Source organism: Drosophila santomea, chromosome 2R (genome assembly GCF_016746245.2).
Source record: "Drosophila santomea strain STO CAGO 1482 chromosome 2R, Prin_Dsan_1.1, whole genome shotgun sequence".
NCBI classification, from domain to species: Eukaryota; Metazoa; Arthropoda; class Insecta; order Diptera; family Drosophilidae; genus Drosophila; species Drosophila santomea.
Window position 1 is genome coordinate 15719441 of NC_053017.2, and position 27916 is coordinate 15747356.

Here is a 27916-nt window from a genome sequence, read left to right on the forward strand (position 1 = left end):
ATACCAAAAAGTCGCCGGCAAGTGATGAACTGCGCCTGCGCCGTCCAGCCAGTGGGAAAACTATCCCAAAAAATGACTCTGGAAAATCCTTGCAGCCAGTCGCACTCGCAGGCGCTACGGGGCAGGTTGCTTGATACGGCAGCATACGCGGCGTATACGTAACGTGGAAAAGAACAAGATTTTTTCGTGAGTCAAGTGAAGGTGCACGGCTGTCTTCTAACATGGTGCCACATCCCCAAACACTATCCCCATCAATTAAAACCCCCCACTGACCGACCAACTGACTCACCTGTTTCGCGTGCCAACAATTTATTTGATTTCGTGCAAAAGGCAGTTGGCGTAAACAAAACGTGTCCAAAGCACTGGAAGAGTCATCTATCGCTCTGCCTGGAAGTTGCGTCAGACTCACGCAGCTTCCAAGACGGTTTCGTGGGAAACTGGCGAATCTGCTCTGCGACATTCACCGTTCTGAGTTGGCCCCAAGTGCACGTGGGCCAGCTTTCAGTTTCGGTGCCATTTCACCCCGAACAGCAAGACCAACAAACTATAGAATTTACCATAAATAAATCCAAAGGCAGTGGCTCTGTAATCAGCCAGCCAATTTTCCCATTCTCCTCAGTGCGCGAATTTGGCGAACCCTGTGATTCGGCTTTTGTGCAACTTTTCACCGTGTAATTGAAATTAATGATCATTGTGCGGGGTGGCTGTGGGTTTGTAATTCCGGTTTTGCTGCTCCAAAACAACTCTAATGCCCCGCATTTAATCTTGTAGAAATCGCGGCACTTTGCTATATTAAAGTGTCACCCCGAGGACAAATATCACTCAAAGTTTGGCGAAATTCATCTCACAAATTGATATGTGACAGCCAGGTGTGAAATATTGTCCAGGGAAAGTAGAAGCACCTCTGGGAGTCCAAGTGAGAGCAGCTCCCCAGGGCACTGATTTCCTTATTTATACGTGTTAGAAAGTGAAACAACTGAGGGGGGATTTTAAAAAATACGCTCTTGCTTTCTTTATATACATGTAATTGTTTGTAATTTTTAGTTCCTCCTCTTCGATTTCCCATACCCTTAGAGTATTCCTTAGGGACTGAATAAAATATAACTTGATCTGAAAAGTAATTTGCACCAAGATTCGCAATCATCGAACTCCCTTTTTCCAGAATGCAAAATTGATTGCAGCGCATAAGCGGCAATTTAGCAAACAGAATACAGCATGCGAAGGAAAAAGAAAAGTGTAATGATAGCGCCAAGGAACCCAATTCGACTTTAGTGCCAATTGTGCCGTGCGAAATGCTGTTAGTGCCGCGTTGTTGTTCGTGTCCATGTTGTGATTACATAATGAGACGCTGCTGAAAGTCAAAGTCCAAAGTCCAAGGAGAAGTCCCAAGTGTATGTAAGCCAGGCGGCGGCAGCCATATCTCAACTCGCCGCAACTAACTCAGCACGAAGTAGAAGGCGAAGCAAAAGGACCAGCCAAAAGGATCAACCGACTGCAGGATTCCGAGTAGCGTGAGGAGCAGAAGGATGCCCTTCGGCCGCAAGTCCCCGCTGGAGGCTCTGGCCCTTCCCGGCGTCATGCTCGCCTACAAGTACAGCCAGTTCCGCCAGCGCCGCCGGGAGGCCGCCAGCCGACGGGTCACCGAGCGCGAACTCTCGGCGCTGCACCATAAAATCGTGAGTACAAATGGCGAGCTTCGCAAAACAAAGTCATTTCTACACGTCAACGGGCTGGGTATCTGTAACACGGAAGCACTTTCTTGGAAAGAAAAAAGATTTTCAAAAAGACAGAACATTTAACAAAAATTATGTTTAAAAATGATGCTCGAAGGGAAAGATTATGGTTAAAAGGCAATGTTTTTAAATGATTTTTAATAAGACGTGACCAATGTCCTTGCTTATTTAATAAAATAATCAAGTGAGCATGATATAAAAATTAAGGAGCAGCAGCAAAAAAGTTTATCCGTTAATCTGTAAAACTGCCATCAGAACCATGAAACTACCATGCTATGAGAAACTTCAAAACTTCAAACTTTGAACATATTGCAGTGCAGGGTACTTGACCCATTATCCTCCAAAGTTCTTCTTGGCTTGTTGTTTATGTACCGGTTTGGTCCTTTTGGCTTTTCGCCTTCGCCTTCGCCTGCCACCCATAAAATGTAACGCAATAAAAGAAGCAAATCGGGAAAACAGAGGCGGCTGTTTATCAAAAGCAGGCGAAGGGCGGACGAAAGTCGGGCATCATTAGCAGCGTGGTTCGATGGGGAAGCTCCACAACAACAAAAAAGAAAACGCAACACAAAAAGCAGCTCTTGAGCCTTTTTAAAGTGGCGCTCTTCCTGCTTTTCTGTTTGTTTTGGCTCCGGCCTCTCACATTTACAGCTGGCAAATAGTTATAAAAATAAAAGGCACACACAGCACATCAAACACATCAAAACAAGGTGAGGCTCGGCGCGACTAAGCTCGGTTTGTCATGGCCCGCAAAAGTAGGCAATAAAAAACGCCATAACTTGTGCGATAGTTCACATGTGTGTGTGTCCTCCTAAACTTATTTGCATTTTAAGGGTCAATAAAAAATGTACAAGAGAGCAAAGAAGGCGAAGTCCAAGAGAACTTTTAGATACCAGATACCAGATTTCTTTGGCCATTTGACGTAACATTTGGCTTTTTTATGAGATACATACTCTGATCTTAGCCATGAAAATGTAAATAAATCTATTATGGTTGGTTCATTGTATAAATTAATTGAACCACATACAGTATTTATTATTTGGGTAAGCCGTAAATAGCATTAATAACCCAATTTACACCAAATAGTTAGCATCTTGATTAGTCAGCATCATTAAATATATAACCGCCACATGAAAACATTAAGTTATAAGGCACAACTCATTTGCATTTGCCAGAGGAACGAAATGTGCAACGCGGCCAACTGCAAAAGGCTAAGTTCACTTGGGATTTTAGTAGACTTGCTTTTGAAATTTATGACTTTCAGAGCCATAGACTGCCACGCCCACTTGCCAAACACACTCAGTCTCTTACACACACACATCAACAGTCTCTTGTTCGCACTTGTGCACTTATATAAGGAGAGCAGCAGCAACAACAACAATTGCCAAGTGCACAAACAGGAAAAAAGTCCTGGCAGCACTAAGCTAGGCTCAACTGTTTTGCATAAAATCTGACGCGTGACTGTAATTTCTCTGCGCCGACCTTGAAAAGCAGCTCACACACACTACAACACACACTAGCACACACTTTAGCACACGCACACCAACACCCCGATACATTAGCAAAAATGGGCAAATACACGAAAAATGCTTTTATGCCGCATTAAAATTCACAAAAGCCTGACCAGACTGCCTTCGAAAAATGCTTTCACAATTAAATGGCCCTTGGCTGGAAATTTCTACTTTGGGTTGCATAGCGAATTAGGGCTAATTACAACGAACGTCCCTTTAAACTAAAGGTATGAAAATGCTTACGTTTTGAATAAATTTTAGAAACATTACTAGCACTAAGTGAAAGGTCAGTAGCTGAAAATATTGCCTTTGCACAAAAATTATTTGAATTTGAAGATACCACTGCTCGAAATGAACTTACATCCTATTTTTTTTTGCTTTGCAATTTAACTCCCACATTATCTACCACATAAGCCATTATTATATTATTTATCTATATTTATGCTTAATAAAAGTATGTCAATTTAAGTATGCCATTTAAGCAGTTAGATATTGAACATAGTTAACGAATCTGTATCGAAATTCGACGGGTTGCGCCAAATAAGCTACAGATCCTGGCCATAAACATGTCTCATAAGAACCTCACACACACATCACTAAAGAATTCCAGCTGAGCCAAGAGCTAAGCCGATGTAATCCCGCAGAGAAGAGGACACCGCGCACTCACACACCCATGCAAAGTCGCACACACACAAACTGGCGAGACGACACGCACACATGGTGTCGTTTCGTAATCCCCAAAAGTATGCAGCGACAAAATTGTCATTTACTTCGTGCTGAGAGGACCTGCAAAAAGTGGGCCTAAAAACGCGACGCAGAAGCGGCTGCGGCTCTTTCGCGATATGTTATTAATGCAAATACGCATAATATATAACAAGTTGATTAGCTGGGCGCACGGGGAATAGAGCCATAGTGAAATGGGTTTGGGCCCAGGCAGACAATCCTTTTTGCGTTTAAAAGGGAAATGCTGTCAAAACTAACCCCATCCAGCAGAAGGAAGTCGCGTGACTATCCAACATCAGGCCGAAAAACACAGAAACTGGAAAACCCAAAACGAGACCTCAAGGCAGGACCTCTAACTGGACATTTTCGGTCAGGCAATGGGAAGTGAAATTTATAATTTACTTTGCAGAAAGGACAGCGGGCGGAAGTTGTCACCTGGCGTGGCATTGGAAATAGGTGCAAATTAATGAATCCTCAGTCTGCCGCAAAGGTCAAACTCTGCCCTTTGCCTGGTATTTTTTGTTCCCCCTTTTTTGTGTTTGAAACTAAATTGAAATGTAGGCAAGCTGATACATGATTATTAGCTGCTGCAGTTCCTGCAGTCGAATGTCCTTTGCATATTTCCCCTCCCTTTCCCTCTCTCTCTCTCTCTTTTAGCCAGCTGCCGCTTGACCTCCCTGCAGCCGTCTGTTTTTACGCCCCTTTGTGGGTCTTTAGCAATAAATGACCGCACAATTTGACTTGGCACTTGCAACGTGCACACAAAAAAATTGGTAAAAAGAATGCAGCTTAGTCATCCAAATGCCAAAACAGTTGGTTTGGCCATTACTGCTTTTGGCCCGGTCTTTGGTCTACCGCTTTCCTTTGAGATCCTTTTAAGTTGCCTTGGCATTGGCTGCAGTTTTTAAAGGATATGATGTAGGATATGATAGTCTCTTCTGAATTAGTTACATTTGCATTCAAAACCCTTTTGGTTTTTATTTAAGAGTGCAAAAATAATATTGCTCTAACTATTTCAAATCAAACAGTGAAAATGTAAAAGTGCTTAATTTAGTAGCAAATTCATTTAGTGCAACAAAGAATGCAATTGTTTTTTTTATTCATTAAAAGATTTTTTCCATTTAATATGCAAGTTATTGCTGATTTAACATTTAGCTGCAATAAACAAAAACCCAAAAACGTTAAGTACTTCTTCCCCGTAAATAATGCTAACGCTCTATTTGAGATATTACAAAGTAATTTGAAATGACACCATACTTAGCTGTGATAACCAAGCAACTGAAAGAGTGTTTGCAAATATCATATATAATCCTTTCAAGCTACTCCGTTGCCGTTCTTTTGTGGTCAGCACAAATATTTGCCATTGCATTTTACCAACCGCCCGGAATCAGAATCGGAAGCGGAATCGCTTGACCATAAATCAGACACAAAAAGCATTTGAAAGTAATTCCATTTTGAGTGGCCGCTTTCGGTGTGCTCGACATAGCGCCTTGGGTGTCGTTTCGGATCGGTTTACCTTGCACCAACGCCAATCAGAAGCTGGTTGTGCCACCTGGCCACTTGCCCCCCCGCAAGCCGGCGATTTCCATGGCTGGACACTTGAAATAAATCATTAAGATCGGGCATTAGTCAATTTGATGGTCGACGCCGAGTCACTGCCATTTAGCGCGAAATGGTCATTAAAGAGGTCCGTGGAGGTCCCTGAATTGGGCACGCAATGCAGTAGCCGGATATCCGCTGGGTGTTTATTCAACTCCCACTTACCAAGAAGTAATTGAACTTTTGTGTCGCAGCAGACACGCAACTTCTTTGCAGGATAATGGCCAACGACGCAGTCGTCTCTCTCTCCGCCATATTTAACTTTATATGCGAAAAATGTCAGCGTGTGCTCCTTTGTCGTCTGCGAACTTCCGCCTTTCCACTGCCACTGCCACTTCCACTTCCGTTTCCCCACTCTCAATTAGAGTGCATTAAACTTTAGTGTTTACGCATGGGTTGAGTTCTTGTTGCTGCTCCTTTGTTGCTGCCAGATTTTCTTGGGCCCTCACGTGCTGCACCGAATAAAGGGTTGTGCAAAAGTCCTCGCCCCCTACTCCCCCCTCAAAATAAAAAACATTTTCCAACCATCCTCGGTCTCTTGGGGCGCGGCCATGCATTAGCGCAGGTCACGCGATGTCTGCACCATTATACTATATAGTCGGTACACACACAAACGTGCATAAGAGACAAGCTGGAATCAGGGTATATGGTATATTTATAAGGGGGTTATTTTCCAACGCAGACGTTTACCTTAATTGCATTGATTGGAGCATTTAGAGTGGCCAGTCGATGTGGAACGCGATACGATATGTACGAGTATATGCAATTATTTTCGAAGGCTTTTCAAGTCACCCATTAGGATTGTAATTACCCACGTAGCAAAAAACCTAAAATGTCTAAAACATTAACATCAATTTCGTAAAAAGTATATAAATATATTTACAGCAATCTCGTAGTGCTAAGTAATTCAATTTAAATTTTCAGCTACTTTGCACATCAGAATGGTTTTAACATATCCAAACTAAATGGGTTAAGGCCAGAGCACTTTATTCAATATGTGCATGCAGCTAACACAAGCTCACTTTCATAGATTTTCCCAACTCTTTGCTTTGACCATTCCACCATGTCACATTTCATTACGCGGCAGTCGAGATAAGCCCGCAAAAAAGTTTTATCCCCTGCCGAGTGGGTTCTATGCTCGAAAGAATAAATAAAAATTCAGGCAAGATAATAAAAAATGGCAGGCACAGCGAAAAAAATGTGTGTGAACAAAAAAGTACAATATATTGCAAAAAAGGGGAACACAGAAGGCGGATGCGAAATTGGAACTGGGCCCATTGCACCAACACAGTTGCCACCACACGCACACACACTCACACAACCGACCACACCCACTCACCAACACACACAGAACTCCAGCCCCAGGCAATGCGTTTTGGTTTCGGCTCAAGGCCAGATTTCAATTAAAATTTATTGTTTGTGCCAAGAGAAGAGCGAAATAAATTGAAAAATAATAAATTGAAATGCGAGATTTATTTTTAAATGGCGCCCAACGCATTAGTTTCTTTTTGGCGGGTGGCGACCCTCCACAAAAAGAATGGTATTTCAACAGTTACTACTTAAATACTCGCCAGTCCATGGAACACACACACACACATACATATATTCGTGGGAAATATCGCCTTACAGGCCAACACTTCATCTGGGAACTCTTCTCAATAACGCGCAAAGGGTGAAGGGGCATCCAAACACGGCCAATGAACACTTACAAAAAAGCAACGAGCGCCAGGAGGAAAAACGAAAACAACTTGTTCCACACATGAGCTGCCCTGAAAGCAGCCGGGAAATATAAATAACCAAAGGGAAACTTTCAAAGGCATACAACCCCATCCCCCCTCCCTACAGTCTCACCTGCCCAACTGCATGGCTTCCCCTCTTCCCAGCCGTCATTTTGATTTCAATGAGTTGCCATCCGAAAATGGCATCGCTTCGGTTTCACTTTGCACTTTTGTGTTAAAAGCCCTAATTACACTCTCAGCAGCTTTCCACCTTGCCACCTGACCACCACCCACAAATCCTGGCCCACATGAGTCTAGTTGGCAAATTTGACACTTTTCTCATAATTCTGTATAGCTGGCAAACAACTATGATGCACAGGAACCAAAACTTTGTACCCGTATGATAAACCTATTTTACTTTTTATTTTTTAGTACTTAATAATCATCTATAATCATTTTATAATTTGCAATATAAATATATAATATAATTTTCAATAAAATATTCTTCTATCGATTCTGTATGTTTGTACTTATCAAAAGTTGGTAGGTTTTTTTTTCGGTGTACTTCTGCTGTGTGAGTCCTGTCCTCCTGTGGTTTTTGTTGCTTTTGTGGGTCGAGCACAGAAGCTGCAATCATGGCTGGGTTTTGCCTGTTTGTGTTGGCCAGAGTTTCGCAATTAGCCCGGAGCCTGACAATTGATGGCACCATCGAAGGATGAGCACCATGCTGCTCCCTGGCCAGAGAAACCCATACAAGCTCCGACGCAGATTGCCTGTCCTCAATTAGTTGTCGACAAGCCAAATCCCCCGCACACACACACACACACACACACACACACACATGCGCACATATTGTTTGATTTGACTTTTATGGTTTATAATTGGTTTTTAATGTGGCCGGAAATTAGCAGCCAGCGGCGAGAAGTGGGACATCTTAAAGATTCCATACGCCCATAAAGCATTCTAAGGTAGCAGCCATAAAGTTTTTTCCATAAAAACGCTTGATTTATGCTCGGCCATTGAGGAGTGACACGAAAAACATATTAAATGCAATAAATTCACTTAGCGGCAGCACGGGCAAATGAAAAGATACACATACACTCAGATACAAAAAAAAAAATAAAAAACTCACTGACACTTAAACGACGCCCGATACAAATGCAATTTCTCTTCATGACAATGTTTTCCCAGCGAGCGTGCTTCAAATAAAGCAGTCAAGAGCTGCGGAATGGGGTGCAAATGGGATTGACTGGTTGGGTGTTGAGGAAAATTGAAAATGGAAAATGGGGTAGGTCGTGTGCAGGCCCTAATGGGATTGTTGCCTCCACTCCGCAATTATCGATGCATGAAAAGGAGAGTGCAGCGGCGCAGTGATGAAGAACAACAGAAACATCAACATCAGGAAAGTCATATGCCAGCACTTTCCCACAGAATCGCTGTGAAAAGTGGGCGGGTTGTGAGAAGTACGTAAGTCCTGTATCGATTTAATTCATTTTCCTTTCCTTAAAAACCGGCAGGTGCCGAAAACTGCAAGAATTACTGCTTGACTGCCTGAGTGTTATTGGTATCCAAGTTGTTGTAGGGAGCTGTGCTGTATGAGGTCACCTACTTTCAGGTGTCAAAATGCCTGAAGTGTTTAAAACAAGTGTGGCACCCGCTTTGGTTTAATGCCTTTAAAATAGTAGAGAAATAATATTGCTTTTAATAGAAAATGGAAAAGTATTTTTCGTGAATAACTAACATTGTTGTCCATATTGTTGACATAGAAATCAAAATGCTAGTAGGTATACTTTTGCGTATACATTTTCTATAAAACATTTAATATTTGAGTATGTTTTGTCATCGCCATTCTTTTATTTCACCCATTGCTGTCTCCTTATAAATGGCATGTTTATAACTATTTTAGATCAGTGTAAGATTAGAAACTAGACTGGTTTAGCTAACCGAAAAAGAAAGCCACTTTTACTCACTCATATCCACGTGTGTGTTCAAGTTAAGGTAAACAAGAATGGAGACCAGTCACGGTATTTATAATCAATTCCAACCTCAATCAATCAGCAAACGCTCATTGACAGCTCCTGGAATTCCTCCTCAAACCCAAAGTAATCCCCTTATCCTTGCCCTTATCCTGTTTGCTCCTTTCTGAACCTCATTAGCCACCGCATTTTTGTGAGTCAGCAGCGAGTTGTTCGCACGTGTCTCGCGCAGTTGTCGCCTGGTTTTCCATGGCATGCCTAACCGCCATGTAGATGGGCGAATTCCAGGACAGGGGCAGTCGGGGGTTAAGCCGGGCTAAGGAGTGCTTTTATTATTGGCCTACTTTACCTGGCCACCCGCCGCGAAAATGTCCATAATTGACAGTCGGACAGAAGTACGCTGGAAATTACGAAGGGAAATAGGTGAATGCACAATCACAGTGAATTTATTTGATTGCTCAATAGGCAAATTGAATGGTATTTATATAAATTCTCTAGGCCCTTATGCCATACTTTCCTTTGGAGATCATTTTCTGAATAGGTTAAAGTACGTTCATTTTCTGTGTTTTTAGTTCGAAACAGTAAAATCAGAAATGAATCCGCCCTAAATGCAATCCGTTAAGCCAATTAATTTGAGATATTTTTACGGCCCATTGGAAGCACAAGTCCAAACTAGAAATTTCAATTGAATGGCAGTAATAGGGTCATAAAAAAAGATTAAGTTTTACAGGCAATTACTCAAACCTTAAACATCAGAATAACAAGGACTTTCAGCGGGGCGTTTTCCGCTACCATGCCCCAGGGATTGTGCAACTCTTTATCGATTCGAGCAAAACCATTTAGATGTGTCCGCTCATCAAGGCCTGCTGGCCATTAAATATAAATTCGACAGGCACTCGGCCATCTGCAGTTGACCCAAAAAGCCACTCGACTGGGGAACGGGGGAACGGGGACCTGAACCAGGAGGTCCAAAACCTAAAACTCACAAATCATTGAGCTGGCCCCATGCAGCTGGTATCGGCGATGAGTGATGGGGAAATTGCATCTGCATTCAGTTTGGCCCAAAGTCTGGCTCATTATTAATGCAGCCGGCCATATGGGTCTACGTTGTCCCGAACGAACCAAGTCGAGCCCCATTTGCCCTTCCGGCTGGCCACACCAACTTCCACTTCCCGAACTTCCTCAACTTCCCCAACTTGCCGCGACTTCCGCTGCTCGTTAGGCGATGGTTCGTGAAATGAGCTCCGACATTCATTGCACATTATGGCCCACGTCCTGTATGGCTTCTGTTGCTCTTTTTCAGACCTCTTTTATTTTTGTTTTTTTTTTTTCTGTTTTTTGCACCAGGCCTTGCATAATTACAGGCGGCGGCTGCAAGCCAAGTTAATAAACAATTTTCACTACGAAGGAAGCGCCTCCATGGGCTCGCATTATTCATTAATTACTTTTTAATTGCACGGGCAATAGCTCAACTTCGAGCCCAATTTTGTTTCGCTTATTTTTTGCTCGGTCCTCGGTGCGTATACGTGATATATTGCTTTCGGTATACATGTATTTCGGGTGTTTTTCTTTCTAAGGTTTCCCCTTGCGTCATAGGCGTATCCACTTTGCATGTCCCTCGGCTCGGCAGGGGGGTATTTTACTGGGGGTAACTAAATTAAATTACTTGCCTTTTAGAGCGATTGTCATGATGATGAGTCACGGCCAAAAGTGTGCAAATTGAGCCACCTCTCTGCCCTTTTTTTAGATCTTTTTTTTTCGGAATGACGAAGGCTCTGCTGATTGTCGTGTTGCTACCTGAATTTTTAAAGATGTATTAAGAGGAAAGAATGTGGTGCTCTCAGTTCAAATTACTGAGATGTAACCTTTAAGCTCAAAAGAAAAATAAGAAAATAAAATAATGTGCTGCATCATTGTCTTTGACCTTTTTATATCAGCCATACTTAAGACTTTTTGAATGGTTTGCTAACCACTTTCTATAAAAACTCTTAGTTCAATCCCTTTGTATTTGCTCTTGCCGCCATCTGCAAAGTCATGATGAAAAGCCCCTTTGAGTATAATTTCCAATTTCCTTTTTATCATAAAACCTCCCGCGTTTCAACTATTTATACCTAAGGATATTTATTTAAACGGCTTACAAATGCCCTGATTACGTGCTAGAAATACTTAAAAGAAAGATCACAAGAACTGTTGCCCACGAATGCAACATAGCAGCCATAATCAGACATAAATCCCATCCGCTGCTAAAGGACACTCTTGGGTGTGGGAAATTACCCTGCCCCGTATCCTTCGAGAATCGTGCAAATTCCATCACGTCAGTGAGAACCTGTCAATGTTGTTGCTCAGCGCGTTGTTGTCCTCGTCCTCGTCCTCGTCGTCCTGCTGCTGCTCCTTTTGGCCAATGGCCCACCGACTGACAGATGGCTGTCTGGTGGCATTAGGTCGCAATTTGTAGGCAATAGGCAGCCGAGGAGCCAGCGAGACAATTGCCCTCGGCCGGCTGCTCCTCCCAAACGGCTTGGCATCGTTCGTATCCAGATAGAATTTGCCACGAATCCTGCAGCCAGTGTTATCAGATGGATTTGCAGAGATTGAGCGATTTCCAACTACTCACCTGGGATCCGCCCCCATGCCCATGTAGACACCGCCGCCTCCTGGTTCACGGCAGATGCCGAACATTTCGGAGGGCTCACAGCGTTGGGCGGGAAATCCTCGGGGCTGGGCTATGCTCTCCACGAAGTATTCCCAGGCACGCTGGTGACTGCAGCCGACTGCAAGGGAAAATGGGGCAATTAGCTGTTGGGAACATTGGGAACAACTATGTAACGAAGCAATTTAAACCTTAAAAATGCATGTACTTTTACTTCAATATTAATTGAACTACCGAATGTGCTAGTACCAGAAAGAAATATGTATACCCCATATTTGTAACAACTGAATGGCTGTTTGAAGGACTTCCATTGCTTACCAATGATTCCCAGCCAGTTGTTGGCAATATTCTGTTTGGCGCAACCCGGCTGCAGCGGTCGCCCCCCATTCGGATAGAAGTCCGCGTGACCCATGGGCGCTGGGTTGCCCAGGAGACCGCCATCGGTGTGGATGACATCCACGAACCTAGCGTCGCTGGGACTCAAGCGGCGATTGGAGCTGTTGCCCTCGAAGAGTGGCAGAGCTGGATCGAGGGCCGTTATCCTGGGCAATTTGATGCCCCACTCCTGCAGCTGCTTGCCCGCGAAACCGGCCACCTCGGCGCCCAGACTGAAACCAATTAGGTGGATGTACTTCGCCGGGTAACCCTTGTCCACCAGGAAACGCAGGAACCTGGCCAAATAGCGACCTGACACCGGCAGATTCTCCACGGCATTCGAGTACCACGGCACCGCTGTCATCGCGCTCCAGTCGATGAGGATGACATTGTAGTTGCCCCTCCTGAGAAACGCTGCCGGGGGAAATCGAAATGAAAATGGACAGGGTATATTTTTTTTTGTTTTTTTTTTGGCCGAGGTGGCAGGAAGTCCTTCGTACTCACCGTCCTTTAGCTCCTGGCTGCTCTGGCGTTCGCCGGTGGCCGATTCCGAGAAGCCGTGCAGATAGATGGCCAGCGGGTAATTGAAATTGAAATTGCTCTGTGCCAGCCGGGCATCGTCGCTCAGGTGGAGCAGTTGTGCGGAATTGCGGTTCCGGCTGCAAAAGGTAGACCCATTTTTGATGGCCCCTCAATATGCATGAGCCGGGATGAAATGGAGATGGGTCGCACCCGCTTGCTTACCTGGTGTACAGCATGAACTTTATGTCCTCGCGCTCCTTAATGGCACAGCAAGTGGAACAGGATCCACGCGGAGCGGCGCTGTAGAAAATTGGCGAGCCAGCTGGCATATATACCAAAATAAACAATCAAAATACGATATAATAAAGTTATTTCGTACTAAAATATTTCATTTCATTTTCATAAGAGTCGCAGAGGAAATCTATTAAGCAAATGCTTGTAAACAAATTGTTCTGCAACTTCGTACAAGGCGGAAATCGAATTTGTCAAGTGGCAAGCGCGAGCCAATTTGCTTAGAGCTTGGAATACAAAACTAATTGATTCATTAGCTTCATTAACCAACTGGCAACGCGTCCAAGTGCCAGGTAGCCACCGCCACAGCCATAACAAAACAAGCCAAAACAACCAAAAACAGTAATAACAAAGTTGAAAACCAAAAGCCAAACAAAAACAGTAGCAAAGAAATCGAGACTGGCCTAACGAAGAGCAACTTGGCCGTGAACTTGGAGGGAGTAAATGAAATCGAGTGGAATGGCATGTTTTGTGGGGCCAACAAAAATACAAGTGGCCACAGTAGCCAAAGTAGCCACAAGGCAGCACGTGACGCATACGCCGCGTGTTACGTAGCACCGGTGGCAAAATGAAAACAAGTTTTCATTTCCATCAGGTATTCGATGTTCACACGACCAAGTGCTAAATCAGATCGATTGGCGAGTGGGTGGGTTCTTAAAGTGCCACAGCACCACTGGCAGTGGGTCAACCACATTGGGGGATGTCAATGACGGCTTTTTTTCGCACTCCCTGTTTTGCTACACATTTTTGTATCGCCAGCTGCGAATGCATACGGATAATAGACTTGATTAGATGCCAACTAACAATGACGTTGACCTTAGGCACTGCCGGACTCATTTGCGATTCCGTCCAGTTATCACCTTCCGTTTTGCTCAATAAAATACTATGTATATCAACTTTGGAATGGTCTTCTCTTTGGGGGATTTCAAGTAGTTGAATATGCTTCCGATTTAAATAAATGATAATTTACTCCTAAACATGACAAATTGTTAGTTAATGTCCGATTTAAAGTATGTTTATTTCAACAAGATTATTCAGATGATTCTAATAATAATATCTAGGTGTACTTTGATAGACATACAAAGAAAAAGAGCCACCAGTTAATAACTAAATACAAGTTAGAGTGCTTTCCATTCGCTTTTGCAGTTCTTTTAGTGGCTCTAATCGTACTCCAAATATTATGAATGTGTCTTAAACATCTCCGATTTATGTAAATGTGGGGTCTGCATTCGTAGATTTTTTTGTACAGAGCGGAAGAGTTTGTCGCGCTTATTTATGAGGAATGTTTCGTAGTTGTTGCTGATATAGCCACTTAATAATACTTTTCGTCTTCTTTGTTTTGCTTGGATTGGCTTTGTTTCCACTTTGTTTCGCGACGTCATGCCGTGCATTTAATTTGTATTTCTTTTTTTTTTAATTATCGCACTGCTGGCTTTAATTTAAATGTACGTGTGGCTGGCACTTAATTAGCAGCTTTAAGCCATGGTGTTCGTTATGGTTGCACTAAGAACTTTACGGGTACCGGCTTTATGATTCTAGTGATTCAAAGTGATTCCCCAGCTGACATTGAAAATGGTATGGTTAACGCCATTAAGAATAACATTAAGAACTGTACAAGACTTTAATGATCCATATAAAAGCGAACATGAAAAGGCTGACTACACAAGTGATATGCGATATATTGATGATTTGTTTGGATAGTAACTATCCCTTTTGTACCCAACCCTTTCAGTTTTTGGACAGCCTTCTTTCACAGCTCAGTGACCATTCAAGCTGACCTACCCCAAGACAAATATTGCCGATGGTCAACAATTGAATCTTTTGAGTGCGCGTATCAACAAAGACGTTAGCTTGTTTGGCTTGCTTGGCTTACAAGCCGTTCCGCCTTGAACTTATGTGCATAGTTACGCCCCAACCGCCCACTTGGGACACGATTTTCCAGCTGACATTGAGGCAGAATCAATGCTAATAGATGCCACTTTCGGTTTCAGCCTAAGTTTCCACTCGAGACGTCTCAGCTTACCCAGCAGAAATGTAAATACATTGCATAATGTCGAGGCAGCCGGTAACACCATGGCAAATACAATAAATTAGTTTAAATATTGGCTCAAGTTTTGCCGCGATTCTCTGCGTTCAATGAACCGCCGAATTTGGGCGAGCAATTCCAATTCACTTTCGTACGCGAAAATTAACATTCAAATCGGTTTCCGCATTTGTTTACGTATATATTTCTTAGTCTGTCTAAGCTAAAGCAAATCACGACAACTACGATCGATAAAGAAAACGCTCTGTTCTCAACGAGCTGCCAATACTGACTGAACGATCGGAACTCCCGATCTGTCGAGCTAGACTCTCTGTCTCTGTCGACTTCACTGCTGACGTCGCTGCTTCCTTCGCCGCCGATCTGATAAACACAATTTGCGCGGCCCTAAAACGAAAGACTCAGGCAACAAACTTTAGCGCGCCTGTAAGCTATAATGCGTTCCGTATTTAAATCAGTTAATCAGGCATGCAAAAGCCGGCCGAGATCGTAAAATAGTTTTCGGTTTCCTGATCGTCGTGCGTCCAACACCCACCCACCGCCACCCATTTCATGCCGGGCATTCGGAATGAGCAGCCCACCCAAGTGATCTTTGCCGGGAAAGAAGGCAATCGAAAAGTTCAGCCGGATCCATCTGACAGGCAGGCAGCTCACCTTGACCAGATGAGACTTTCCGTTTCAATTCACTTATCGCCTCTCGATCGGATCCAACCTCCGACATCCGACAGCCATAAAGGGGCAGATACATCTTGAATTAAGACAAATCGTTTTAGTCGTTAGTAAAAGCAATCAAGAATAGCCGTTACATTTTTTGAGCTAAAATTGCAACAAATTGGAAACTCATCAGCTCCTTTTTTCTATAGCAACTTTGGTTAATTTAAGGTCTGAAAAAAAAATTAAATACTTCAACGAAGGAGAGACACTCCTTTAAGTTATACTAAATTTTAGCTGACCCATTCTTGGTGGAACGGAACCCTGTCGTTTGTGCAGGTCAATTAGTATGGCGCCGATTCAGCAATTAATCACACGAAATATATGCAAGGTTTTAAAGAAAATGATTATCTTTACATAGTCAGAGCATTCAAACTTCGATCACATAATTTGTGGGCGTGCGATTTCGCGGCTTTTTTGCCAACGTCTCAGCTGTCGATAAATGCGTCGAATTCAGTGGTGCCTTAAGGGTTATATCATAACAAAAACACAAAATAAAATACCATTATGCATTCAATGCTAATTAAAATTATGAAAACTATGTTTGCCACTTCTACGCGATGTTTTCAAATATTATTCCATTACGTATAGCATGAATATTAAGCATAAATCCGAAAGTTAAAAATCTCTTGAAATCTCTGTCATGTCAGGTTGTCATGGTAGCCAAATCGATGACCAGTCAACCAGAGATCCCTCAGCTGTTGATACAGATGGCAGGAGATAATTGCAATAAGATTCTTTGGACATTTGTGGTTGCCAATCGAACACTTGATTGATTTGCCATTGCTTGCAAAGCCACGAAATACCAATTAAATGTGTACCTCGCATATTTGCAATTAAACCGCAAATACCTTCGATGGCGAACAATTTGCACGGCTTTCGGTGTGACATTGAAAAGCCATCAAGTGCAAGGGCTCCAACTCAAAACCACACAGTCAAGGAAATATACTTAGCCATGTATTCTAGGTTCTATATCAAGAGCAAACTCATTAGTCGTACTTACACCCGCAGTTGTGCAAAAAAAAAAAAGTACTTGAATAACTTTACAACTTCCTGAAGCCTTGCCGAGCTTATGGCTCGCAAATAATGAATAAAATTGGATGGGAACAAAAGGAGCAGTACCCAAAAATAGCTATAGTTACTATTAATAGCTTAATGCGATCGTTAACCAGTTCATTCAATCAGCGCTTAAAAAGCTGCTGAATCACAAAATTAATTACCCGAGGGGATGGTCAACAATGCGCAGTTCTTATAAATGGAAAGATTCGAAATCAATAACAAGTATCATATGTTAAACGATCTGTCAGTCTGAGGTCGAGCACCCAAACTGACCTCAGAAGGCGTCTATGCAGATATTATGATATGGAGATACAAACTTAGCAAGCTTAGCTCATCATAAATTTGCATAATCACTTACTAATTGGATATGAAATCAGACCGTAAGGCAATGAAAAGATCTTGACTGCTAGGTAATACTTCGCCTAATTTTATGGATTTGTGAAACGGCTTCTGGAAAAAATGCTTGAGAATTAGCTGCTATAACTTACAACTGATTGGGTGTTGACCCAATATAAGCTGGGTCTATCAATATCTGCCAACTAATTTAGTAAAATAGTTGATTTTTGATAACGAAATCTTGAGTTATTGAAAGTTACTTGGTTACAGCCAAACTTTGAATACCAATTGAAATTAAAGTTAAACATATTATCAATTATATCTTCAAAAGGCTAATGTATGCAATTTTACTTTAATTAACTTAAAAGAGTGCCGAACTTGGGCAGGTTTTATTTATTAAAACAAGAAAGAATGCTATAGTGGCTCTGAGGGTCCAAAGGCTTCAGACAATTAACACAAAAAGTGAATGTTCGTTTAGCACTTGCGGCATGATAACGTTTTACAAATATGTTATGATCTCTAACTGCTCTAACAGCTGCTCGTTAAAGACCAATATATTACCAAATTTTCTTTTTGAAGCTTTAAATCCATGAAAAATTCAGTTGTAGAAAAATAGACAAACATTTTTCCAGCATCTGAATACTGGATTAGTTTGAAGAAACTGCTTTTAATGGAATAACTTGCATACTTTCTGGCTAAAAAATATAACCATTTATGAGACGCTACTTAAAAGACTACTTAAGGGCTTAACGATCTTAACCCCACCAATATAATTTTCTCTTCCAGGACAAACTACTGAGCAAACTGGAGGAGGAGAGCGAACCGGATCCTCCAACCTCTCAAGAGGACGAGTGTGTGATCTGCATCAATGCCCGGGCCACCATGCAGACATCTCCATGTGGCCACCGCGTCGTCTGCCGCCGCTGCTTTGTGAAGACCATCCAGAGTGCGGTGGCCCAGCGCCTCTTGCCGCTGCGCTGCGTCATTTGCCGAGCTCGGGTTAATCGTCTGACCTCGTCCTCGGGCACTTGGCGCATCCAGGAGTCGGCCAGCAGCTACTCGATGGGCGCCAAGAGTTGGGCCTCCGCCGGAGTGGCCGCCGGCGGAGTGGTACCCTCGGCCAGCTCCTACTCGATGAACGATGCGCACAGCGGGCACCACTCGTTCCACCAGCCCACGCTGCACAAGTCGGCGGTGGGGCGGCATCATCCGCATCATTACACCGCCCGGGGATCGGCCCATGCCCGTGTCTCCCAGTCGGACAGCCTGTACTCGATGAGCTCGACGGGATCGGCGGCTTCATCGGCCTCCGGCTATTCGCACTACTCCAAGACGTCTTCCATATCGAGCAACGGTCCCTGCTCACCGGCCTCGCCGGCCGTGGCTTCCAGCTCCAATCACCTGGCACCGCCATCGCCCACCACCCACCATCACACCCACAGCCTGGCCTCGCCCACTCCATCCGGATCTTCGGGCAGTTCCCTCTCACCGCGCGAAAATGGAACATCACATTCGCATCATGGTGGCTGTCCAATTGGTTGCTCCGGTGCCGTGCCAAGGAAACCGCTGCACACGCTCACCAACAGCTCCTCCACGCCCATCTCCGGCTCATCGTCGAGCGGAAGTGGCGGAGGAGGAGTGGGCGGAAACGGTAGTGTGGCCAGTGGAATGATGACGCCTACGCACACGTATCCTGGTCGAAGGCATGTGAAGAACCGACTGATGGACATCCAGAACCGCCTGCCGCCGATCAAGGAGTTCCGCAGTCCGGCCAAAGTGCCGCATCCCTCGCCCGTGCACGTCAGCAATCCAAGATTTCGGTAAGTAAAACACCAAGATCAAACATGAAAGTAAGTAATTATCCATGTATCTTTGTAGTTACTCCACTTATACAAAGTCCAGTGCCCATGAACTGGCTCCATTGCTGCGTGAATCCGGATCGTCGCCACCGCCACGTCGCCCCAGTCCGATGAACATCCAGCTGAGCTGCTCCGCACTGGCCCCGCCCCCTTTGAAGGCGGGCGGGGCAAAGATCTGCCCACTGACCTCGAAGAACTCGCTGCCGAAAAACGCTTACGTGATGCCCAAGGACAAGAAGCCGCCAGCTTCTGCTCCGCAGGGTAAAACCACTGGTACTGCCTCCAAGTCGACTCCACAAGGAGCAGGCTGCTCGAGGGCCACAGCCGGATGCTCTGCCAGCAATTCCGGATCAACTGGAGCTGGATCGGCTAGTAATCCCAAGCCCTCGTCAAGCTCTTCCAGTCGCAGTTTTCCGCTTTTCTCCGCCGCCAGCAATCAGAGTGAGTTTTACTTGGTTTAAATATAGATCTGAGTACTAATACCATCTTACTGATTAATATTTTAAGCAAATACTCGTTTATATTTTATGTAATACTCGCTTATAATATGACCAAAACTTATGAAATTCCAGGAGAGAAGGCTGACAATAAGAAGAACGAGTCCGTTGAGCGCAAGAAGAAGGAGGAAAAGCTCAAGCTGAAGGCAGAGAAGGAAGCCAGGAAGGTGGGTGAAATTGCTGAGAATCCGGTGGATCCCCGTTCCCTTTTTTGTGCGCAGAATGCATTGTTTTCCCCCCACCAAGAGTTTCTGAACCACCCAGTGCATATTTGCATTGTTTGTAATTGGCCTCGTTCCCCTTTTTCTTATTACCAACTGTTTTGGAAAAGTTTTTCATTAATCGCGGGCGAAAGGGCTTAGTCAAATTGGCGGGGGGGAAAATGCTGCTGCCTTTTGTGCCGGCAAAGCATAAATTTCCAAAGTTATGAGCACGGCTGGCTCGTAAAGCGCCAGCAATTCCGATTTTCTTGTTTATGATTTCCAAATGCATGCGAATGCGAGCAAAGTTATTCACTCTCCATGTTTGCAGGAGGAAAAGCGACTGGCCAAGGAGGAGGAGCGTCTGGCCAAGCTGCACGCCAAGGAGGAGAAGAAGCGGGGCAAAAAGGAGGCCAAGGAGCTGCTGTTGGCCAACGATGCAAATAGCAAGAAGTGAGGACAGGGCACTCAATTAGCCAGCAAAAACGCATATTTCCAGTTGCAATTCTAGCCATGTAAGACCATCACCAAGTACCCGTGTAACCGTACTATATCAAACCAGATCAGAACCAGGAGCGGATGGAATCAGATCTCCATCTCACACACACCTCAACACCCCCACACATGAAACGAGCTTGATTGTAATTTTATGATCGTATTTTGTCAGTTAGGCCTCAATCATTTCCATAATTTTGTACTCGAAATAGAACAAAGTAAAGCCAAATATTTAAAATAACTACTATAGTTTCTTAAAAACAAAAAATTCACTGTAGAACCTTAAAATTTAAATCACCTTCATTGTATTTGCGTCTGCATATTTACTTGATTGTGGGCGTTTTTGGCATTTAATGCTTTTAGTTCAGAAGAAACAAACTATGCCAAACATTTGTATGAATGATAAACCTTTGGCAAGCACTGATTTTTCCACTAACATTTTGCATTCATTTTCGTTCTTAGTTTTAAGCAGAAACTTCCACTTAGTTTTCATTGCGTTCACTGCCCACTTTCATAACTCTTCACCGTCTAGAGATATGATAAGAATAGGATGATATTGCTGCCTTTCGTTCGACATTGCCTCTCAGTCTCAGCTCATAAGAATCATTACCAATTAAAAGGTTGTTGATACACTTTCAATTTGAACAGATTCTGATGAAAATATCCGTAATAGTCCTTTTTACTTTCAAGTTTCCGAATACTAGACTACTAAACCGAATACCCCTTAATAGAGAGAACCTCAGCTCGAGATATAGAACCATGACCACTGAATGGCAAAGCGATGTTAGAGCCAAGCTTTAGCAAACGTAAGCCAGAATCTGAATATATTATAAAACTATGTACTACCAGTATGTTAACATGTTGACTAACAAATTACAAATGGCGAGAGCATATTAAAGTAGTTTTCATATACCCCTCTATATATATTATATATATATCTGTATCTGTAACTAAATCTATAGAATCCATACCTATATTGGAAACTGTTCAAACGCAAACATAAGCAATGTTTCGATGTATGTACGTGTATATGTGTTACCAGGATTGTTTTAAAAACAGACAAAGATATCCCCCAAAAAGTGGGGAACGCAGAAACCCAATAAAGAATCAATTATGTTGAAACCACCGTTTCCTGCTCTTTGATGATCTTTCCCTCTGCCAATCGCTCCTTGGATTTCAGACATCGATTGAAGACCTTGGCGAAGATGTAGGGCAACTCCTCCTGGCACTTCAGATTGCCCAGCTTGTGGAGTGCTCCAAAATCCAGGCAATCGATGTGCTCATCTCCATTGCAATCCTGGCCATGCTTGAACATATAATTCTGAACCGTGTTGGCTGCACAGTGGGGCTGATTCACACAGTTTGTAAAGGCTAAACAAGGGACATTAAAATGGAAATACCACTTGGATATCGTTAACCTACCGTCTTCGGAGAGCGCTGTATCTGTGGGCAAAGTCAGTTTGCCCGCCTCCACCCAGTAGCCCCAAGTGATCCGGAATATGCCGCAGGCCCCATTCACGCAAATTGCGGATGCATTGCAGCCACTCATTGTTTCGCACAGACAGTCTAGGCAATCTTCCGTGACGGGTTTGTTTTGCACTAAATACACGGAAAGAAATGACAATTAATTTTTACTTATTTCAAAAAATAACGCTAAAGGTAAATCAATCTGGGTATATATGTGATTTTTCGTAAAAAGACTTTAAATATCAATATTATTATATTATTGAATATATATTTTATATTCAGTGCACGAGAAAATTGGAAGTGGGCGGATGCAACAGCCGGCTTTATACATAGTATAGAGCTATTTTTATAAGCTGGCTTTAGTTTACTGCGAACCTATTTGGATTACCATAATTATAGAGCACTCTCAACCACGTAAGTTTCACAGTGGTTATAAAGCACAAATGCTGCGGGCTTGATGTCTTCTATAGGTGGGGCGCACTTACCCTCATAGCTGGAACCACTGTGCACCAGTAGCCACAAACAAACGAGCAATCGAAGCATAACTGAGCTTTGCATCCGAGCGAGAATCTAGAATCGAGAATCGAGAACCCGACCTGCAAGTGCGATGTTGACCACACAACTGATCTCAGTTGACTCCAAGCCACTAGCTTATTAATCGAACTTAACGCCTATATTAGCTATGATTTATTCGCACATAAATTACACGGACTCTTCCTCAACAGTTGGTTGCTAAGTACTAAGAAATCGTTTCTAGGCCTAGCTGGATTTCTGACGCTTGTCATCCCGCATGGCGTTCCTCAAACATCGCTTGAAAATGCTCTCGTAGGTATAGGGCATATCCGCCTTGCAGTTGAAGGGACCCATATAGTGAATTGCTCCATAGTCGTAGCAGTCCTCCCTCTCATCATCGTTGCAATCCTGTCCGTACTTCGCCATATAGCTCTGCAACGTGTCGGCTGCACAATACGGATCGTTGGCACAGTTGGTAAAAGCTGTAGATATAAATATCACATGTTTAAAAATGCATAAAAATAAAAGATGTACACTGTTCTTACAACTATCCGTCAAAGGTGAGTCGCCTGGTATGGTTAATCTTCCAGAATCCACCCACTGATCCCAGGTGATCCTGAAAATGCCACATGCCCCATTCACGCACACAGCCGTCGCGTTGCAGCCACTCAGGGCCTCACACATACACACCAGACATTGTTCTGTGATGGGTTTTTGGACCTCAGCTTGCACCCAAAGGCCACCAAGTGTGAGGCCCACTACAAAATATACTATATGTGTACTATGCATAGCTTGAGTTGAGTATTCACTTCCGATTCGATGCCTTTCGCGATTGTTCGGCCACTGAAACGATTTCAGCAGTGACTACTGGTTTTTATTATCGAGAATGAGCGCCATCAAAAGTGACTAATTTCAGTAGTAGGAAATGCAACGATCTGGTTTCATCAGTGGTGATTCGCGAAGCAATAAAAATTACAAGTTTATTGGCATAAAATCATGTATGTTTTTTTTTATTTACTGAAATCCCTCATCCTCGTACTTCTCGATGCACTCCTCGAACACACTTTGGAAATTGTATGGCATGTCCGCTTGACAGCCATAGGCGCCCAATTTATGGATTCGGGCATAATCATGGCAATCCATCTCGCCGTCATCGTTGCAGTCCTGATTGAACTTCTTCATGTAGTTCTGCACCAAGTCGGCGGCACATTGCGGATCATTGGCGCAGTTGATGAAGGCCTTCTCCGAATCGGGATGCTCTCCATTGACTGTCAGTTTCCCTGCATCTACCCAATATCCCCAGGTGATGCGGAATATGCCGCATGCTCCCTTTTCCGGACTGGTGCAAATCGCCGTGGCATTACATCCACTGATGGCCTCACAAATGCAGGTGAGGCACAGCTCCGTTACGGGCTTATCCAACACATGACCTGATTAAGCAATTCCTTAGATATATAGCACATTTCAAAGCACATTTACCGAAAACTTACCTTGGCCTTGTACCAAAGAAGGCGACAGCAGCAGCAGCAAATATACAAAATAACGCAGAAAAACTCGCATTTTCCGGCAGCTTAATAAAAATAACATCTAATACCGGTGCCCCTGAAACTGCGAATGGTGCTTGCGAATCCCATGGAGGGAGTACTCACTCGGTAAATACGCCAATCCAGCGGGTAATACCGGTTTATAGGGCGCATTCACACAAAGTGTTAAGAATAGTTTAGCCGTATACCTCCTAGATAAGAGTATAAACAAAACCAATTATTCAATATTTCAATAAATGCATTGAATTTAGATTTTAGTTTAGTTAGTTGAAACAAAGGTCAAAAAGTCGTCCATTAACAAATAAAGCACTTTGAAAAGATGCATACATATATGCTTACCTATTTCCTTTTCATAGAGTCGCAAATACTTTAAATATCAGTATTTTCATCACAGCATTCGAAATATTGGTCCGAATATGGAATGTCATACCTCGTTGAGTTCGTAATTAAATTTGCAATCGAACTGTGTTTTCAAAAAAAAATAAAAAATTTTTCATATTTTTTGTAATTTTTGATGATGATTTTTGAATATTGTCCGAAAATTGTTTTTCTGGTTTTTGCGACTATAAATATCAGTATTTTGATCAGAACATTCGAAATATTGGTCCGAATATGGAATGTCATACCTCGTTGAATTCGTAATTAAATTTGCAATCGAAGTGTGTTTTCAAAAAAAAATAAAATTTTTTTCACATTTTTTTTAATTTTTGATGACGATTTTTGAATATTGGCCGAAAATTGTTTTTCTGGTTTTTGCGACTATAAATATCAGTATTTTGATCAGAACATTCGAAATATTGGTCCGAATATGAAATGTCATACCTCGTTGAGTTCGTAATCTAATTTCCAATCGAACTGAGTTTTCTAAATAAAATACAATTTTTTTTCACATTTTTTGTAATTTTTGATGGTGATTTTTGAATATTGTCCGAAAATTGTTTTTCTGGTTTTTGCGACTTAGATATCACTATTTTGATCACAGCATTCGAAATATTGGTCCGAATATGGAATGTCATACCTCGTTGAGTTCGTAATTAAATTTCCAATCGAACTGTGTTTTCAAAAAAAAATAAAATTTTTTTCACATTTTTTTAAATTTTTGATGACGATTTTTGAATATTGGCCGAAATATTCAAAACTTAATATAAAAAATAGAGACACAATATAGTTTATTCTTGTTAGCTTACAATCAAGATGTTTAATTTTTAAATCCCAACAAAAAGTATGCTACAGTAATACAATAATTTAAAGCGTGTGTTTAAGGCTAGTTTATTTTTGTTATCTGTCGAGCTAAGATGTATAAAATATTCAACATGTAGGAAAGTAAGCAAGATATGTTACATGTTTTTTACGCGAATTATCGTACTAAAAAATTAAAAAGTCATCCCAAGGTTAAATATTTGTTATCTTTTTGAAATATATAAAAAATGTGTGAGGCCCTAAAAAACCCAAACAAATTTCCTTGTCTTGTCATTTATTCTGAATCGAATTCAAATGCATTGCCATAAATAGTTAATTATTACATTATTTAAATTTAATTAGAACATAAATTTAGCAATTTAATGCGATTATTTGCTAGAGCGCACATCGATCTGCTGGAATGAGTTGAGGCAGCTGGTCAGCTGCGTCTGGTACTGGTAGCTCAGCTCGCCCTTGCATCCATAGCCGCCCAGCTTGTGGATGGCGGCAAAGTCGTAGCAATCGATGGCGTTATCTCCATTGCAGTCCTGCCCGAACTTGGTCATGTAGTTCTGGATCGTGTTGGCCGCGCAGTAGGGATCGTTCACGCAGTTGGCATAGGCTGGAGCGAGATTAATGCGCGTCAGATGTAAGATAATATTTATTGAAAAGGGAATGGAATGGGGGGTGGGGTACTCACCATCCTCCGACTGGGGACTCTCGTTGCCCAAGGTCAGCTTTCCGCCGTCGGCCCAATAAGCCCAGGTGATGCGAAACAGGCCGCAGACTCCGCCGCCGCAGTAACGAGTCTGGTTGCATCCACTGATGGCCTCGCAGATGCATCCCAGGCACACATCAGTCACCGGCTTATCTGTTTCGGGTTTAAAGATCATTAAATTCAAATCGAATCAGTTCAGTTCATTTTATTTTTTATAGATTAGCTTCAACAGAGCAAGCGTAAGCAATGCGAGAGCAAAACTCGAATTGTGTCACACATTTTTGCCCAGATCATGTCATCGCTTGATTCAGAGCATTTGGTAATGTTTTGAATTTTTTAGAGTTATAACAGGAATTCAAACAGCTCACAGAAAATAGGTAGAAGGAAGCTAATTACACAAATATGCCATTTAGCAAATTTGACTTAGGTGTCTTATCTGGAACTTGTATTGTGGAATTCGTTTAATACAAAAATTTCAACCAAAGAGATTTCCTTATAACCCTTTTATCAATATTTTCAAACAGCTTACTAATGCGATACAGATAAATTTTAATGAAACATTTGTAGTTGTTATTGCAGGCACTAAAACCAATCCTAAAACACAGGATGTTTCCCCGCTGCGTGCAGTTTCATTAAATTTCGAAAATTCGATAATATTATAAAATATGCACGCCCATGAACCTGAAAACCATTGGCCTCACGTTCCCATCTCATTTCATACCGAACTAGTTTTGCAACTTTCAATGGAAACATTGAAGCATCTCCGTAGAACAAAATCCGGCAAGCCCGTAGGCGAGGATGAGTCAATTAATCGGCGTTATCAAGACCTTGTTCTTGTAATTAAATTTTGTATTTTTTAACGAGTATCGGCATTTTGCAAAATGCGAAAAGATTGAAAGAAGCGTGAAGCACAGCATGACATCTAGCCTTCTGGCTCACCCACACAACCGAGCAACACTCTGAAGTTTCTGAGTTCAGTGACCTATGCAAAGTGATCTTCAAAGGCGTACAAATTGGGTCATGAATAAAAACGTTTCATCTATTCCCCCCTTTCTCCTATATAAATTAAATTGGTTCACTATCATAGCATATTCTATTTTATAAAAACACCTTTTTACGGGTTTTTCCTGTCCCAGAGATAACCCACACGCAGTCGTCACCAAACGCAAATGGTCACGAAAGTGGGATTTTTGAGATCTAAACAATGGAGTACCGCAGTGCACTGGAAAATGCCATTCCGGATTCGGGAATTCTCCAGTAAAACTACATCCTTTCCACGAATAATGCAAGATAACAACTTGATTTGTGCTAATTACCCATTTACACAATTAGTTTATTAAACAGAAAACGAAAGAGCTCACTTCAATTTACTGCCAATGATTAATAGATACTTTGCGAACTTAATACCAATTAATTTCCGCCAATGTAATGGATGTACACTAATCGGAAGTAATTTCAATGGCAATGATTCGTTATTGAAAACTAACGCAGTCAACGGCCCGTGTTTTCGATGATAGATGGTCGATTATGGAATCTGAAACCGATCAGAAATCCCCGAGTTTAAATGGACGTTTGTCAACTTTCAGATACTTGACGTATGCAAATGGCGACAAACACGATGGATGGATAAATATATCTGGGAAATCCGCTCAAGAACGAAACATGTCTTGTGGCAGAACAAAAGACACAAATATCTATACAATTGCTAATTAATGTTAATTAATGCAGACGATCAGGTATTTGTATATTTCGTGTTAAAAGCAAATCTCAGCAAATGCGTAACAAATACGTCTCGCAAACAATAACAAGAACCAGCATTTCCGTTCGCCTATATAATGTAAATATATGGTTCTCGATTTATTTAACTCACCCTGCGCTTGAATGAGGGCCGCGAATCCCAGGCACAAAAGAGCCCCAATAGCCAATGTGCAGCACAGTTTGTTGGCAGCCATTATAGGTAGTACTTTTGCACGAAAAAGATTTGTTTGCAAATGCAATTTAAAAGCCGCTCAACAGTATCACAACTATCTGTATAGAACCGAACTCTATCGAGCTGCCCGATCAACTGAGCTGGAAGCGCTCCGAGTTTCGCTTTTTTGTTGACAAAAGCTCGACGAAAGCCCAAAACGGAAGACTTAAGCTGAGAACTTGAGAGAGGAAACCAACTTAAGAGATTTAGGATTCTCTCGATTTTAAAAGCAT

At 42.5% G+C, this 27916-nt stretch overlaps 6 protein-coding genes across 8 annotated transcripts; 1 reads left to right on the forward strand and 5 right to left on the reverse strand.

Annotated features, from left to right (window-relative positions):
* The first annotated feature begins 104 nt into the window (after positions 1–104).
* LOC120445852 (mucin-5AC) lies at positions 105–21415 on the forward strand. Of its 3 annotated transcripts, none has more exons than XM_039626491.1 (6): positions 105–186; positions 1163–1676; positions 18029–19062; positions 19121–19542; positions 19674–19765; positions 20130–21415. In XM_039626491.1, exons 2-6 carry the CDS (start codon positions 1527–1529, stop codon positions 20253–20255), a joined length of 1824 nt encoding a protein of 607 aa, XP_039482425.1. In that variant the 5' UTR covers positions 105–186; positions 1163–1526; the 3' UTR covers positions 20256–21415. The 3 variants fall into 3 exon arrangements, with proteins under 3 accessions (XP_039482425.1, XP_039482427.1, XP_039482426.1); XM_039626493.2 differs by lacking the exon at positions 105–186 and adding an exon at positions 274–710; XM_039626492.2 differs by lacking the exon at positions 105–186 and adding an exon at positions 274–671.
* Positions 11394–15386, reverse strand: LOC120445854 (pancreatic lipase-related protein 2). Its single transcript, XM_039626494.1, has 6 exons — positions 15119–15386; positions 13027–13126; positions 12787–12941; positions 12226–12696; positions 11872–12028; positions 11394–11814 (listed from the first exon to the last, which is right to left on the reverse strand). Exons 1-6 carry the CDS (start codon positions 15168–15170, stop codon positions 11568–11570), a joined length of 1182 nt encoding a protein of 393 aa, XP_039482428.1. The 5' UTR covers positions 15171–15386; the 3' UTR covers positions 11394–11567.
* On the reverse strand, positions 21193–22403 carry LOC120445856 (lysozyme). Its single transcript, XM_039626497.1, has 3 exons — positions 22246–22403; positions 21716–21892; positions 21193–21664 (listed from the first exon to the last, which is right to left on the reverse strand). Exons 1-3 carry the CDS (start codon positions 22316–22318, stop codon positions 21405–21407), a joined length of 510 nt encoding a protein of 169 aa, XP_039482431.1. The 5' UTR covers positions 22319–22403; the 3' UTR covers positions 21193–21404.
* Positions 22404–22414: 11 nt separating this feature from the next.
* LOC120445857 (lysozyme 2) lies at positions 22415–23123 on the reverse strand. The gene is made up of 2 exons (XM_039626498.2): positions 22819–23123; positions 22415–22755 (listed from the first exon to the last, which is right to left on the reverse strand). The coding sequence occupies exons 1-2, from the start codon at positions 23060–23062 to the stop codon at positions 22520–22522; spliced, it is 480 nt and encodes a 159-aa protein (XP_039482432.1). The 5' UTR covers positions 23063–23123; the 3' UTR covers positions 22415–22519.
* A 133-nt stretch (positions 23124–23256) lies between these two features.
* On the reverse strand, positions 23257–23910 carry LOC120445855 (lysozyme 2). Its single transcript, XM_039626495.1, has 2 exons — positions 23764–23910; positions 23257–23703 (listed from the first exon to the last, which is right to left on the reverse strand). The coding sequence occupies exons 1-2, from the start codon at positions 23858–23860 to the stop codon at positions 23288–23290; spliced, it is 513 nt and encodes a 170-aa protein (XP_039482429.1). The 5' UTR covers positions 23861–23910; the 3' UTR covers positions 23257–23287.
* A 1364-nt stretch (positions 23911–25274) lies between these two features.
* Positions 25275–27780, reverse strand: LOC120446859 (lysozyme). The gene is made up of 3 exons (XM_039628058.2): positions 27585–27780; positions 25697–25867; positions 25275–25618 (listed from the first exon to the last, which is right to left on the reverse strand). Exons 1-3 carry the CDS (start codon positions 27664–27666, stop codon positions 25386–25388), a joined length of 486 nt encoding a protein of 161 aa, XP_039483992.1. The 5' UTR covers positions 27667–27780; the 3' UTR covers positions 25275–25385.
* Positions 27781–27916: the final 136 nt, after the last annotated feature.